Source organism: Physella acuta, unplaced genomic scaffold, assembly GCF_028476545.2.
Source record: "Physella acuta isolate Inbredline_101_S28 unplaced genomic scaffold, ASM2847654v3 ptg000459l, whole genome shotgun sequence".
Taxonomy (NCBI): Eukaryota; Metazoa; Mollusca; class Gastropoda; family Physidae; genus Physella; species Physella acuta.
Genome location: NW_026731978.1, coordinates 23704 through 37594, shown reverse-complemented (window position 1 = coordinate 37594; position 13891 = coordinate 23704). Strand labels below are relative to the sequence as shown.

Here is a 13891-nt window from a genome sequence, read left to right as displayed (position 1 = left end):
GGTGGTATTAAAATTAAGCTTAAACAATCTGAAATCATTTGTGGACAACAATTTTTGATAGCAAATGTTTACCTGTATTACAATTGGCTCCACTCCATCCTGGTTTACATGTACAATCTCCTGACACATCATCACAGTCAACTGTGTTTGTCATATTACAGCTGCAAGTTTTGTTGCAGTTTGATCCATAATGATTTGCATCACAAACTGAAAAATGTATTTTATTTTAGCTCATTTAAGGTTATTAAATCATCACAAAATCAATTTGGAAAAAAAAAATTTCAATTATACATTTAGCATTTATTAGGCATATACATACTCTGTTACTGACATTTCTTCCATAAATGGTTTTAATTAACAACCTAGCCATACAGTGTAGTAATGATGGGTTATAAATTATTTTTAACTTAAATGACCAAGGTACATCTATCTATCTATATATATAATTCTCTTCTGGGATCAGTTAGAAAACAAGCTGCAAGCGCCTCCTTGCAGTCCGATCTATTTCTCTCTATCACTATCACCCCCACCCCACCCCCACATGATCTGGTGAGCGGTGTTCACTCTGTTTACATTTTACAATCATAGAGACGGGTTTGGTGACGGCTATTAGGGGCAGATAATTTAGTTTGAAACGATTTTAAACTTAGAGGAGGTAACTAAGAGGAGGCTGCTTTCACGTGGGTGGGGAGGGGTAGTGTTTTTAAGCAAATATTTTCAATGGCAGCATTGGTACTGTCGAATTCACAAATTATAAATTACTGAAAAGTAGAGAAAAACAACTAAATAGGGGCGTATGATATGCAGCGGGTCGGCTCGTAAAATATAGTTTAATTAGGATTTTTGATATGTAAATGTTCTAGGCTTTACAATCAGGTTTTAGATGTATGAGATGGTGTTTCTTTTTCTGAAGCTATGGTTATAAATGGGTGGTATGAAAATGAAGCTTAAACATTCTGAAATCATTTGTGGACAACAATTTTTGATAGCAAATGTTTACCTGTATTACAATTGGCTCCACTCCATCCTGGTTTACATGTACAATCACCTGACACATCATCACAGTCAACTGTGTTTGTCATATTACAGCTGCAAGTTTTGTTGCAGTTTGATCCATAATGATTTGCATCACAAACTGAAAAATGTATTTTATTTTGGCTCATTTAAGGTTATTAAATCCTCACAAAATAAATTTGGAAAAAATATTTTTCACTTATAAATGTATCATTCATTAGGCATATACATACTCTGTTACTGATATTTCTTCCATAAATGATTTCAACCACCTAGCCATATAGTGTAGTAATGATGTGTATACTATACATGTCTAGAAAACAAGCCTGCCAAAAGTTATTTTTTATATATTTTTATTTATTTTTAATTTTTAATATAGCTTTATTTTTCCCCCAGAACATGTACACATTAACAAAGATAAATAAGACCATGGTTGCAATGCTATTAGAAAATCATAAAAAAATAACAGGTTACCCCAGTTAAAATAATATAAGTTAACAAGAAGCCATCAGAAAAGTCAATTGTGTTGTTCAGTACACAGCTACATGGAAGTGAGCAGTTGACACCATAATGTGTCCCATTGCAAACTGACATGTAATGAAAAGTAGTTAGACAGTGTACACACTATTATTTCAGAAGCAAAGAAAATTAAATTGGTTTAGGTACACAGGTAGAAAAGTTGCATAACATCTGCAACAATGTACATGACAGCTAATGCATCTGAATAATGTACGCATTTGTAGAGAATAAAATCTGAACAAATTATATTTACTACAAAATATAAATGTACACCACAGATTCAATTCATTTAGAAAACATTTTATAAACAAGAAGAAAGAAATTGTCTGAACAACTACCTTGGCACAGAGCACCAGGTGTGAGTTTCTGATATCCTGACACACATCTGCATTCAGCAGAACCATTCAAATTGTGACATTCTTCATGTTGGCCACAATAACTAGAGTTGCTGCACTCATTAATATCTAGATCACAGTTGGTTCCAGTCCAACCAGGTTTACATGTGCAAGTTCCAATGGTGTCATTACAATCAGCAGTGTTTGCCACAATACAGAGACAAGTATTTGAACAGTTTGTACCATAATGGGTAGCATCACAAGCTGTTGATTTGGAGAAAGGATGTTTTTTTTTTACATTAGAAATGCCATAAATCAAGTATGAAAAATCTTCCTTCTTGTTAGTGAAGCCAATAATTATATACAGCTTAATGCAGTACTTTAGTTAGGACAACATTAGTGGACAAGAAGCCAGATGAAAAGTTTGCTGAAGTACCTTGGCAAAGTGCACTAGAACTTGGTTTTGTGAACCCTACATCACATCTACATTCAGCACTGCCATTTAGATTGTAACAAGAATCATGTGGGTCTGGACAGTAACTTGTGTCCCCACATTCATCAATGTCTGTGTCACATTTGGTGCCAGTCCAACCAGTTTTACATCTACAAGACCCATCTGTCTCATTACAGTCAACTGTGTTGTTTAGTACACAGCCACATGGAAGTGAGCAGTTGACACCATAATGTGTCCCATTGCAAACTGACATGTAATGAAAAGTAGTTAGACAGTGTTCATACTCATATTTAAGAAGCAAAGAAAATGTAACTGTTTTAAGCATAAAGGTAGAAAAGTTGCATAACATCTTCAACAATGTACATGACAGCTATTGCATCTGAATAATGTACGCATATGTAGAGACTGAAATCTGAACAAAATATGTTTACTACAAAACATAAATGTTCACCACAGATTCAATTCATTTAGACAACATTTTATAAACAAGAAGAAAGAAATTGTCTGAACAACTACCTTGGCACAGAGCACCAGGTGTGAGTTTCTGATATCCTGACACACATCTGCATTCAGCAGAACCATTCAAATTGTGACATTCTTCATGTTGGCCACAATAACTAGAGTTGCTGCACTCATTAATATCTAGATCACAGTTGGTTCCAGTCCAACCAGTTTTACATGTGCAAGTTCCAATGGTGTCATTACAATCAGCAGTGTTTGCCACAATACAGAGACAAGTATTTGAACAATTTGTACCATAATGGGTAGCATCACAAGCTGTTGATTTGGAGAAAGGATTTTAATCTACATTAGAAATGCTGTGAATCAAGTATGAAAAATCTTCCTTCTTGTTAGTGAAGCCAATAATTGTATACAGCTTAATGCAGTACTTTAGTTAGAACAACATTAGTGTACAAGAAGCCAGATGAAAAGTTGGCTGAAGTACCTTGGCAAAGTGCACTAGAACTTGGTTTTGTAAACCCTACATCACATCTACATTCAGCACTGCCATTTAGATTGTAACAAGAATCATGTGGGTCTGGACAGTAACTTGTGTCCCCACATTCATCAATGTCTGTGTCACATTTGGTGCCAGTCCAACCAGTTTTACATGTGCAAGTTCCAATGGTGTCATTACAATCAGCAGTGTTTGCCACAATACAGAGACAAGTATTTGAACAGTTTGTACCATAATGTGTAGCATCACAAGCTGTTGATTTGGAGAAAGGATGTTTTATCTACATTAGAAATGCTGTGAATCAAGTATTAAAAATTTTTCTTCTTGTTAGTGAAGCCAATAATTGTATACAGCTTAATGCAGTACTTTAGTTAGAACAACATTATTGGACAAAAAGCCAGATGAAAAGTTGGCTGAAGTACCTTGGCAAAGTGCACTAGAACTTGGTTTTGTAAACCCTACATCACATCTACATTCAGCAGTGCCATTTAGATTGTAACAAGAATCATGTGGGTCTGGACAGTAACTTGTGTTTAGACATTCATTAATGTCTGTGTCACATTTGGTGCCAGTCCAACCAATTTTACATCTACAAGACCCGTCTGTCTCATTACAGTCAATTGTGTTGCTCAGTACACAGCCACATGGAAGTGAGCAGTTGACACCATAATGTGTCCCATTGCAAACTGATGTGTAATGAAAAGTAGTTAGACAGTGTACACACTATTATTTCAGAAGCAAAGAAAATTTAACTGGTTTTGCCATACAGGTAGGAAAGTTGCATTTTGTTGCTGTTTATGTGGAAACATTTGTCTATTTTTAAAGTAGACATGTGTATTATCAGACACATTAATGTAAAGCTTATTTCATATTTTATCTGTCCTGATTTTAAAAATACCATCTTAGTAAAATTATCACATGTTTAAAGTGTAAAATTGAAATATTTTTTTTAAAACTTGTAATTATTTATAATTTTTTCTCACACTATGTTTGTGGAATTGTGCTTAAAAACAAACTTTTGATAAGCACCTGTTAGTATCTAGTGTGTAAGTTCTGTTAGCCTAGAGCAGCCTAGACAGACTACAGCCTTCAATTATGTAAATATTAAAAATATCTACACTTGTTATAGTTAAACATTAAATACTGTGATCCTTTATATGATATATAAATGTACAATTCATATAGGCCCTATATGTTTGTAATTAAACATTTTAAATGATTTTAGCAAAAATAAAAAATAAAATTCTTGGTGTGCAAGTCTCAGTACATTAGTAAGGTGTTAAAGTTAATAATAATGATTTGCATGGTCAAAATGAGTCTGCTTGTTTTAGTTTTTAACAATCTATAGTGTTAAATAAATTACTACCAAAGCTAGTTATTGGTTAACATTTTTGTTGTCAGATTTTTTATACAGTAAAAGATTAAATCATTAAATTGCAAAAAAAAAAAAATATTAGAAAGTTTTACAAGTGCATGCTTTGCTCAAAGTGGTAAAATGTTAGTGGCCAAGAAGCCAAAAAAAAAGTTGGCTGAAGTACCTTGACAAAGTGCACTAGAACTTGGTTTTGTAAACCCTACATCACATCTACATTCAGCACTGCCATTTAAATTGTAACAATAATCATGTGGGTCTGGACAGTAACTTGAATTTAGACATTCATCAATGTCTGTTTGACAAAAGAATCCATTCCAGCCCTGTTTGCAAATGCAAGCTCCATTTGTGTCATTACAGTCAGCAGTGTTTGCTATGACACACTGACATTGTGTGGAGCAGTTTGTACCATAATGTGTTGTATCACAAGCTGTTGATGTGTAAACATTAAAGGATTTCTTAGCATAGTTTGCAATGAATACATTGTTTTATTATTTCAGAGTTGTACTGTTACAATGTGGTTTTGATTAGATAAACAAAATATATTATTTTTAACTTAAGGTTTCATTGGGTTTTTTTAAAAAATATATTAGTTAATAATTGCTATAGATTAATCAAAATAATAACAAGACACATTTGTGTTTTTACTAAGCAAATAAAAGTTTGAGTTAGTGATATTATTTAGTAAATGTATGGAGAATTCTTTGCTATTAGACAAATCAATAAATTACAAGTATACAAGTGTTGTTTTTTTTTACAGTGCAACAAAAACTGCTTGTGCTACAAGAGTTAGAACTATGTTAGTCAACAAGAAGCCACATGAAATAAATGACTCAAATACCTTGACATGATGAATTAAGAGCAGAAAAGACAAATCCATCATCACATCTACATTGGGCAGTGCCATTTAGATTGTAACAAGAATCATGTGGGTCTGGACAGTAACTTGTATTTAGACATTCATCAATGTCTGTGTCACATTTGGTGCCAGTCCAACCAGTTTTACATCTACAAGACCCATCTGTCTCATTACAGTCAATTGTGTTGTTCAGTACACAGCTACATGGAAGTGAGCAGTTGACACCATAATGTGTCCCATTGCAAACTGACATGTAATGAAAAGTAGTTAGACAGTGTACACACTATTATTTCAGAAGCAAAGAAAATTAAACTCATTTAGGTATACAGGTAGAAAAGTTGCATAACATCTGCAACAACGTACATGACAGCTAATGCATCTGAATAATGTAGGCATATGTAGAGAATAAAATCTCAACAAATTATATTTACGACAAAACAAATGTACACCACAGATTCAATTCATTTAGAAAACATTTTATAAACAAGAAGAAAGAAATTGTCTGAACAACTACCTTGGCACAGAGCACCAGGTGTGAGTTTCTGATATCCTGACACACATCTGCATTCAGCAGAACCATTCAAATTGTGACATTCTTCATGTTGGCCACAATAACTAGAGTTGCTGCACTCATCAATATCTAGATCACAGTTGGTTCCAGTCCAACCAGTTTTACATGTGCAAGTTCCAAAGGTGTCGTTACAATCAGCAGTGTTTGCCACAATACAGAGACAAGTACTTGAACAGTTTGTACCATAATGTGTAGCATCACAAGCTGTTGATTTGGAGAAAGGATTTTTTATCTACATTAGAAATGCCGTCAATCAAGTATGAAAAATCTTCCTTCTTGTTAGTGAAGCCAATTATTTTATACAGCTTAATGCAGTACTTTAGTTAGGACAACATTAGTGGACAAGAAGCCAGATGAAAAGTTGGCTGAAGTACCTTGGCAAAGTGCACTAGAACTTGGTTTTGTAAACCCTACATCACATCTACATTCAGCAGTGCCATTTAGATTGTAACAAGAATCATGTGGGTCTGGACAGTAACTTGTGTTCCCACATTCATCAATGTCTGTGTCACATTTGGTGCCAGTCCAACCAGTTTTACATCTACAAGACCCGTCTGTCTCATTACAGTCAATTGTGTTGCTCAGTACACAGCCACATGGAAGTGAGCAGTTGACACCATAATGTGTCCCATTGCAAACTGATGTGTAATGAAAAGTAGTTAGAGAGTGTACACACTATTATTTCAGAAGCAAAGAAAATTTAACTGGTTTTGCCATACAGGTAGGAAAGTTGCATTTTGTTGCTGTTTATGTGGAAACATTTGTCTATTTTCAAAGTAGACATGTGTATTATCAGACACATTAATGTAAAGCTTATTTCATATTTTATCTGTCCTGATTTTAAAAATACCATCTTAGTAAAATTATCACATGTTTAAAGTGTAAAATTGAAATATTTTTTTTAAAACTTGTAATTATTTATAATTTTTTCTCACACTATGTTTGTGGAATTGTGCTTAAAAACAAACTTTTGATAAGCACCTGTTAGTATCTAGTGTGTAAGTTCTGTTAGCCTAGAGCAGCCTAGACAGACTACAGCCTTCAATTATGTAAATATTAAAAATATCTACACTTGTTATAGTTAAACATTAAATACTGTGATCCTTTATATGATATATAAATGTACAATTCATATAGGCCCTATATGTTTGTAATTAAACATTTTAAATGATTTTAGCAAAAATAAAAAATAAAATTCTTGGTGTGCAAGTCTCAGTACATTAGTAAGGTGTTAAAGTTAATAATAATGATTTGCATGGTCAAAATGAGTCTGCTTGTTTTAGTTTTTAACAATCTATAGTGTTAGATAAATTACTACCAAAGCTAGTTATTGGTTAACATTTTTGTTGTCAGATTTTTTATACAGTAAAAGATTAAATCATTAAATTGCAAAAAAAAAAATATTAGAAAGTTTTACAAGTGCATGCTTTGCTCAAAGTGGTAAAATGTTAGTGGCCAAGAAGCCAAAAAAAAAGTTGGCTGAAGTACCTTGACAAAGTGCACTAGAACTTGGTTTTGTAAACCCTACATCACATCTACATTCAGCACTGCCATTTAAATTGTAACAATAATCATGTGGGTCTGGACAGTAACTTGAATTTAGACATTCATCAATGTCTGTTTGACAAAAGAATCCATTCCAGCCCTGTTTGCAAATGCAAGCTCCATTTGTGTCATTACAGTCAGCAGTGTTTGCTATGACACACTGACATTGTGTGGAGCAGTTTGTACCATAATGTGTTGTATCACAAGCTGTTGATGTGTAAACATTAAAGGATTTCTTAGCATAGTTTGCAATGAATACATTGTTTTATTATTTCAGAGTTGTACTGTTACAATGTGGTTTTGATTAGATAAACAAAATATATTATTTTTAACTTAAGGTTTCATTGGGTTTTTTTTTAAAATATATTAGTTAATAATTGCTATAGATTAATCAAAATAATAACAAGACACATTTGTGTTTTTACTAAGCAAATAAAAGTTTGAGTTAGTGATATTATTTAGTAAATGTATGGAGAATTCTTTGCTATTAGACAAATCAATAAATTACAAGTATACAAGTGTTGTTTTTTTTTACAGTGCAACAAAAACTGCTTGTGCTACAAGAGTTAGAACTATGTTAGTCAACAAGAAGCCACATGAAATAAATGACTCAAATACCTTGACATGATGAATTAAGAGCAGAAAAGACAAATCCATCATCACATCTACATTGGGCAGTGCCATTTAGATTGTAACAAGAATCATGTGGGTCTGGACAGTAACTTGTATTTAGACATTCATTAATGTCTGTGTCACATTTGGTGCCAGTCCAACCAGTTTTACATCTACAAGACCCATCTGTCTCATTACAGTCAATTGTGTTGTTCAGTACACAGCCACATGGAAGTGAGCAGTTGACACCATAATGTGTCCCATTGCAAACTGACATGTAATGAAAAGTAGTTAGACAGTGTACACACTATTATTTCAGAAGCAAAGAAAATTAAACTCATTTAGGTATACAGGTAGAAAAGTTGCATAACATCTGCAACAACGTACATGAGAGCTAATGCATCTGAATAATGTAGGCATATGTAGAGAATAAAATCTCAACAAATTATATTTACGACAAAACAAATGTACACCACAGATTCAATTCATTTAGAAAACATTTTATAAACAAGAAGAAAGAAATTGTCTGAACAACTACCTTGGCACAGAGCACCAGGTGTGAGTTTCTGATATCCTGACACACATCTGCATTCAGCAGAACCATTCAAATTGTGACATTCTTCATGTTGGCCACAATAACTAGAGTTGCTGCACTCATCAATATCTAGATCACAGTTGGTTCCAGTCCAACCAGTTTTACATGTGCAAGTTCCAAAGGTGTCGTTACAATCAGCAGTGTTTGCCACAATACAGAGACAAGTACTTGAACAGTTTGTACCATAATGTGTAGCATCACAAGCTGTTGATTTGGAGAAAGGATTTTTTATCTACATTAGAAATGCCGTCAATCAAGTATGAAAAATCTTCCTTCTTGTTAGTGAAGCCAATTATTTTATACAGCTTAATGCAGTACTTTAGTTAGGACAACATTAGTGGACAAGAAGCCAGATGAAAAGTTGGCTGAAGTACCTTGGCAAAGTGCACTAGAACTTGGTTTTGTAAACCCTACATCACATCTACATTCAGCAGTGCCATTTAGATTGTAACAAGAATCATGTGGGTCTGGACAGTAACTTGTGTTCCCACATTCATCAATGTCTGTGTCACATTTGGTGCCAGTCCAACCAGTTTTACATCTACAAGACCCGTCTGTCTCATTACAGTCAATTGTGTTGCTCAGTACACAGCCACATCGAAGTGAGCAGTTGACACCATAATGTGTCCCATTGCAAACTGATGTGTAATGAAAAGTAGTTAGAGAGTGTACACACTATTATTTCAGAAGCAAAGAAAATTTAACTGGTTTTGCCATACAGGTAGGAAAGTTGCATTTTGTTGCTGTTTATGTGGAAACATTTGTCTATTTTCAAAGTAGACATGTGTATTATCAGACACATTAATGTAAAGCTTATTTCATATTTTATCTGTCCTGATTTTAAAAATACCATCTTAGTAAAATTATCACATGTTTAAAGTGTAAAATTGAAATATTTTTTTTAAAACTTGTAATTATTTATAATTTTTTCTCACACTATGTTTGTGGAATTGTGCTTAAAAACAAACTTTTGATAAGCACCTGTTAGTATCTAGTGTGTAAGTTCTGTTAGCCTAGAGCAGCCTAGACAGACTACAGCCTTCAATTATGTAAATATTAAAAATATCTACACTTGTTATAGTTAAACATTAAATACTGTGATCCTTTATATGATATATAAATGTACAATTCATATAGGCCCTATATGTTTGTAATTAAACATTTTAAATGATTTTAGCAAAAATAAAAAATAAAATTCTTGGTGTGCAAGTCTCAGTACATTAGTAAGGTGTTAAAGTTAATAATAATGATTTGCATGGTCAAAATGAGTCTGCTTGTTTTAGTTTTTAACAATCTATAGTGTTAGATAAATTACTACCAAAGCTAGTTATTGGTTAACATTTTTGTTGTCAGATTTTTTATACAGTAAAAGATTAAATCATTAAATTGCAAAAAAAAAAAATATTAGAAAGTTTTACAAGTGCATGCTTTGCTCAAAGTGGTAAAATGTTAGTGGCCAAGAAGCCAAAAAAAAAGTTGGCTGAAGTACCTTGACAAAGTGCACTAGAACTTGGTTTTGTAAACCCTACATCACATCTACATTCAGCACTGCCATTTAAATTGTAACAATAATCATGTGGGTCTGGACAGTAACTTGAATTTAGACATTCATCAATGTCTGTTTGACAAAAGAATCCATTCCAGCCCTGTTTGCAAATGCAAGCTCCATTTGTGTCATTACAGTCAGCAGTGTTTGCTATGACACACTGACATTGTGTGGAGCAGTTTGTACCATAATGTGTTGTATCACAAGCTGTTGATGTGTAAACATTAAAGGATTTCTTAGCATAGTTTGCAATGAATACATTGTTTTATTATTTCAGAGTTGTACTGTTACAATGTGGTTTTGATTAGATAAACAAAATATATTATTTTTAACTTAAGGTTTCATTGGGTTTTTTTTTAAAATATATTAGTTAATAATTGCTATAGATTAATCAAAATAATAACAAGACACATTTGTGTTTTTACTAAGCAAATAAAAGTTTGAGTTAGTGATATTATTTAGTAAATGTATGGAGAATTCTTTGCTATTAGACAAATCAATAAATTACAAGTATACAAGTGTTGTTTTTTTTTACAGTGCAACAAAAACTGCTTGTGCTACAAGAGTTAGAACTATGTTAGTCAACAAGAAGCCACATGAAATAAATGACTCAAATACCTTGACATGATGAATTAAGAGCAGAAAAGACAAATCCATCATCACATCTACATTGGGCAGTGCCATTTAGATTGTAACAAGAATCATGTGGGTCTGGACAGTAACTTGTATTTAGACATTCATTAATGTCTGTGTCACATTTGGTGCCAGTCCAACCAGTTTTACATCTACAAGACCCATCTGTCTCATTACAGTCAATTGTGTTGTTCAGTACACAGCCACATGGAAGTGAGCAGTTGACACCATAATGTGTCCCATTGCAAACTGACATGTAATGAAAAGTAGTTAGACAGTGTACACACTATTATTTCAGAAGCAAAGAAAATTAAACTCATTTAGGTATACAGGTAGAAAAGTTGCATAACATCTGCAACAACGTACATGACAGCTAATGCATCTGAATAATGTAGGCATATGTAGAGAATAAAATCTCAACAAATTATATTTACGACAAAACAAATGTACACCACAGATTCAATTCATTTAGAAAACATTTTATAAACAAAAAGTAAGAAATTGTCTGAACAACTACCTTGGCACAGAGCACCAGGTGTGAGTTTCTGATATCCTGACACACATCTGCATTCAGCAGAACCATTCAAATTGTGACATTCTTCATGTTGGCCACAATAACTAGAGTTGCTGCACTCATCAATATCTAGATCACAGTTGGTTCCAGTCCAACCAGTTTTACATGTGCAAGTTCCAAAGGTGTCATTACAATCAGCAGTGTTTGCCACAATACAGAGACAAGTATTTGAACAGTTTGTACCATAATGTGTAGCATCACAGGCTGTTGATTTGGAGAAATGATGTTTTATTTACATTAGAAATGCCATAAATCAAGTATGAAAAATCTTCCTTCTTGTTAGTGAAGCCAATTATTATATACAGCTTAATGCAGTATTTAAGTTAGGACCACATTAGTGGACAAAAAGCCATAAGCAAAGTTGGCTCAAGTACCTTGGCAAAGTGCACTAGAACTTGGTTTTGTAAACCCTACATCACATCTACATTCAGCAGTGCCATTTAGATTGTAACAAGAATCATGTGGGTCTGGACAGTAACTTGTGTTCCCACATTCATTAATGTCTGTGTCACATTTGGTGCCAGTCCAACCAGTTTTACATCTACAAGACCCATCTGTCTCATTACAGTCAATTGTGTTGCTCAGTACACAGCCACATGGAAGTGAGCAGTTGACACCATAATGTGTCCCATTGCAAACTGACATGTAATGAAAAGTAGTTAGACAGTGTACACACTATTATTTCAGAAGCAGAGAAAATTTAACTGGTTTTGCCATACAGGTAGAAAAGTTGCATTTTGTTGCTGTTTATGTGGAAACATTTGTCTATTTTTAAAGTAGAAATGTGTATTGTCAGACACATTAATGTAAAGCTTTTTTCATATTTTTTCTGTCCTGGTTTTAAAAATACAATCTTCTTAAAATTTATTTTTAACAGTATGTAATGTGTAAAATTCAAACATTTTTTTTTAAACTTGTAATTTTTTATATTTCTTTCTCACACTATGTTTGTGGAGTTGTGCTTAAAAAAAACAATTGATAAGCACCTGTTAGTTTCTAGTGTGTACGTTCTGTTAGCCTAGAGTAGCCTAGACCACAGCCGTCAATTATGTAAATATTAAAAATATCAACACTTGTTGTTTTAGTTATACATTAAATACTGTGATAATTTATGTGATATATAAATGTACTTAGTTAAGTAGTCTTTGCTTTACAGTTCGTATAGACCCTATATATTTGTAATTAAAACATTAAAATGATTTTAGCAACAACAAAAAATCTTTGTGTGCAAGTCTCAGTACATTAGTAACGTGTTAAAGTTAATAATAATGATTAGCATGGTCACAAAGAGTCTGCATGTTTTAGTTTTCAACAATCTACAGTGTTAGATAAATTACTACTAAAGCTAGTTATTGGTTAACATTTTTGGTGTCAGATTTTTTATATAGTAAAAGATTAGATCATTAGATTGCAAAAAAAAAATATTAAATATTAGAAAGTTTTACAAGTGCATGCTTTGCTCAAAGTGGTAAAATGTTAGTGGACAAGAGGCCAAAAGAAAAGTTGGCTGAAGTACCTTGACAAAGTGCACTAGAACTTGGTTTTGTAAACCCTACATCACATCTACATTCAGCACTGCCATTTAGATTGTAACAATAATCATGTGGGTCTGGACAGTAACTTGAATTTAGACATTCATCAATGTCTGTTTGACAAAAGATTCCATTCCAGCCTTGTTTGCAAGTGCAAGCTCCATTTGTGTCATTACAGTCAGCAGTGTTTGCTATGACACACTGACATTGTGTGGAGCAGTTTGTACCATAATGTGTTGTATCACAAGCTGTTGATGTGGATGAATTTTTTTCTTAGGAGTGTTTGGTATTGAAGCAATATGCAACATCAATATATCAATAAGATTTTGTTTTATATATAAAAATATATTTTTTTAACAGCTTGCAGGCCAAAAAAACATACAGAGCTATCAACACTGTATGAAAAAATGTTATAGTAAAAGCCACTTGTTTCATATTAGTTGGAACTAAGTTAGTGAACAAGAAGCCACAAGAAAAGTTTGGCTGAAATTGTAAAATACCTTGACAAGTAAGATTTGACAGCACAAATCCCTCATCACATCTACATTGGGCAGTGCCATTTACATTGTAACAAGAATCATGTGGGTCTGGACAGTAACTTGTGTTCCCACATTCATCAATGTCTGTGTCACATTTGGTGCCAGTCCAACCAAGTTTACATGTGCAAGTTCCATTTATGTCACTACAGTCAGCAGTGTTTGCCTCAACACATTGACATATTTGTGTACAGTTTGTACCATAGTGGGTTGTATCACAAGCTGTTAATTTGCAG

At 33.2% G+C, this 13891-nt stretch overlaps 1 protein-coding gene across 1 annotated transcript in view; it reads right to left on the bottom strand.

Annotated features, from left to right (window-relative positions):
- LOC131943528 (G surface protein, allelic form 168) overlaps positions 1 to 13891 on the bottom strand; it is a gene marked incomplete at its 5' end in the record, with an annotated part of 49542 nt that overhangs the window by 12028 nt on the left and 23623 nt on the right. Inside the window, 20 exon segments of the mRNA XM_059303703.1 lie at positions 73 to 207; positions 1001 to 1135; positions 1872 to 2132; positions 2305 to 2568; positions 2839 to 3099; positions 3269 to 3532; positions 3703 to 3966; positions 4819 to 5082; positions 5494 to 5757; positions 6026 to 6286; positions 6457 to 6720; positions 7571 to 7834; positions 8246 to 8509; positions 8778 to 9038; positions 10324 to 10587; positions 10999 to 11262; positions 11531 to 11791; positions 11962 to 12225; positions 13104 to 13367; positions 13620 to 13877. Of these exon segments, the coding sequence (XP_059159686.1) occupies positions 73 to 207; positions 1001 to 1135; positions 1872 to 2132; positions 2305 to 2568; positions 2839 to 3099; positions 3269 to 3532; positions 3703 to 3966; positions 4819 to 5082; positions 5494 to 5757; positions 6026 to 6286; positions 6457 to 6720; positions 7571 to 7834; positions 8246 to 8509; positions 8778 to 9038; positions 10324 to 10587; positions 10999 to 11262; positions 11531 to 11791; positions 11962 to 12225; positions 13104 to 13367; positions 13620 to 13877 (5001 nt within the window).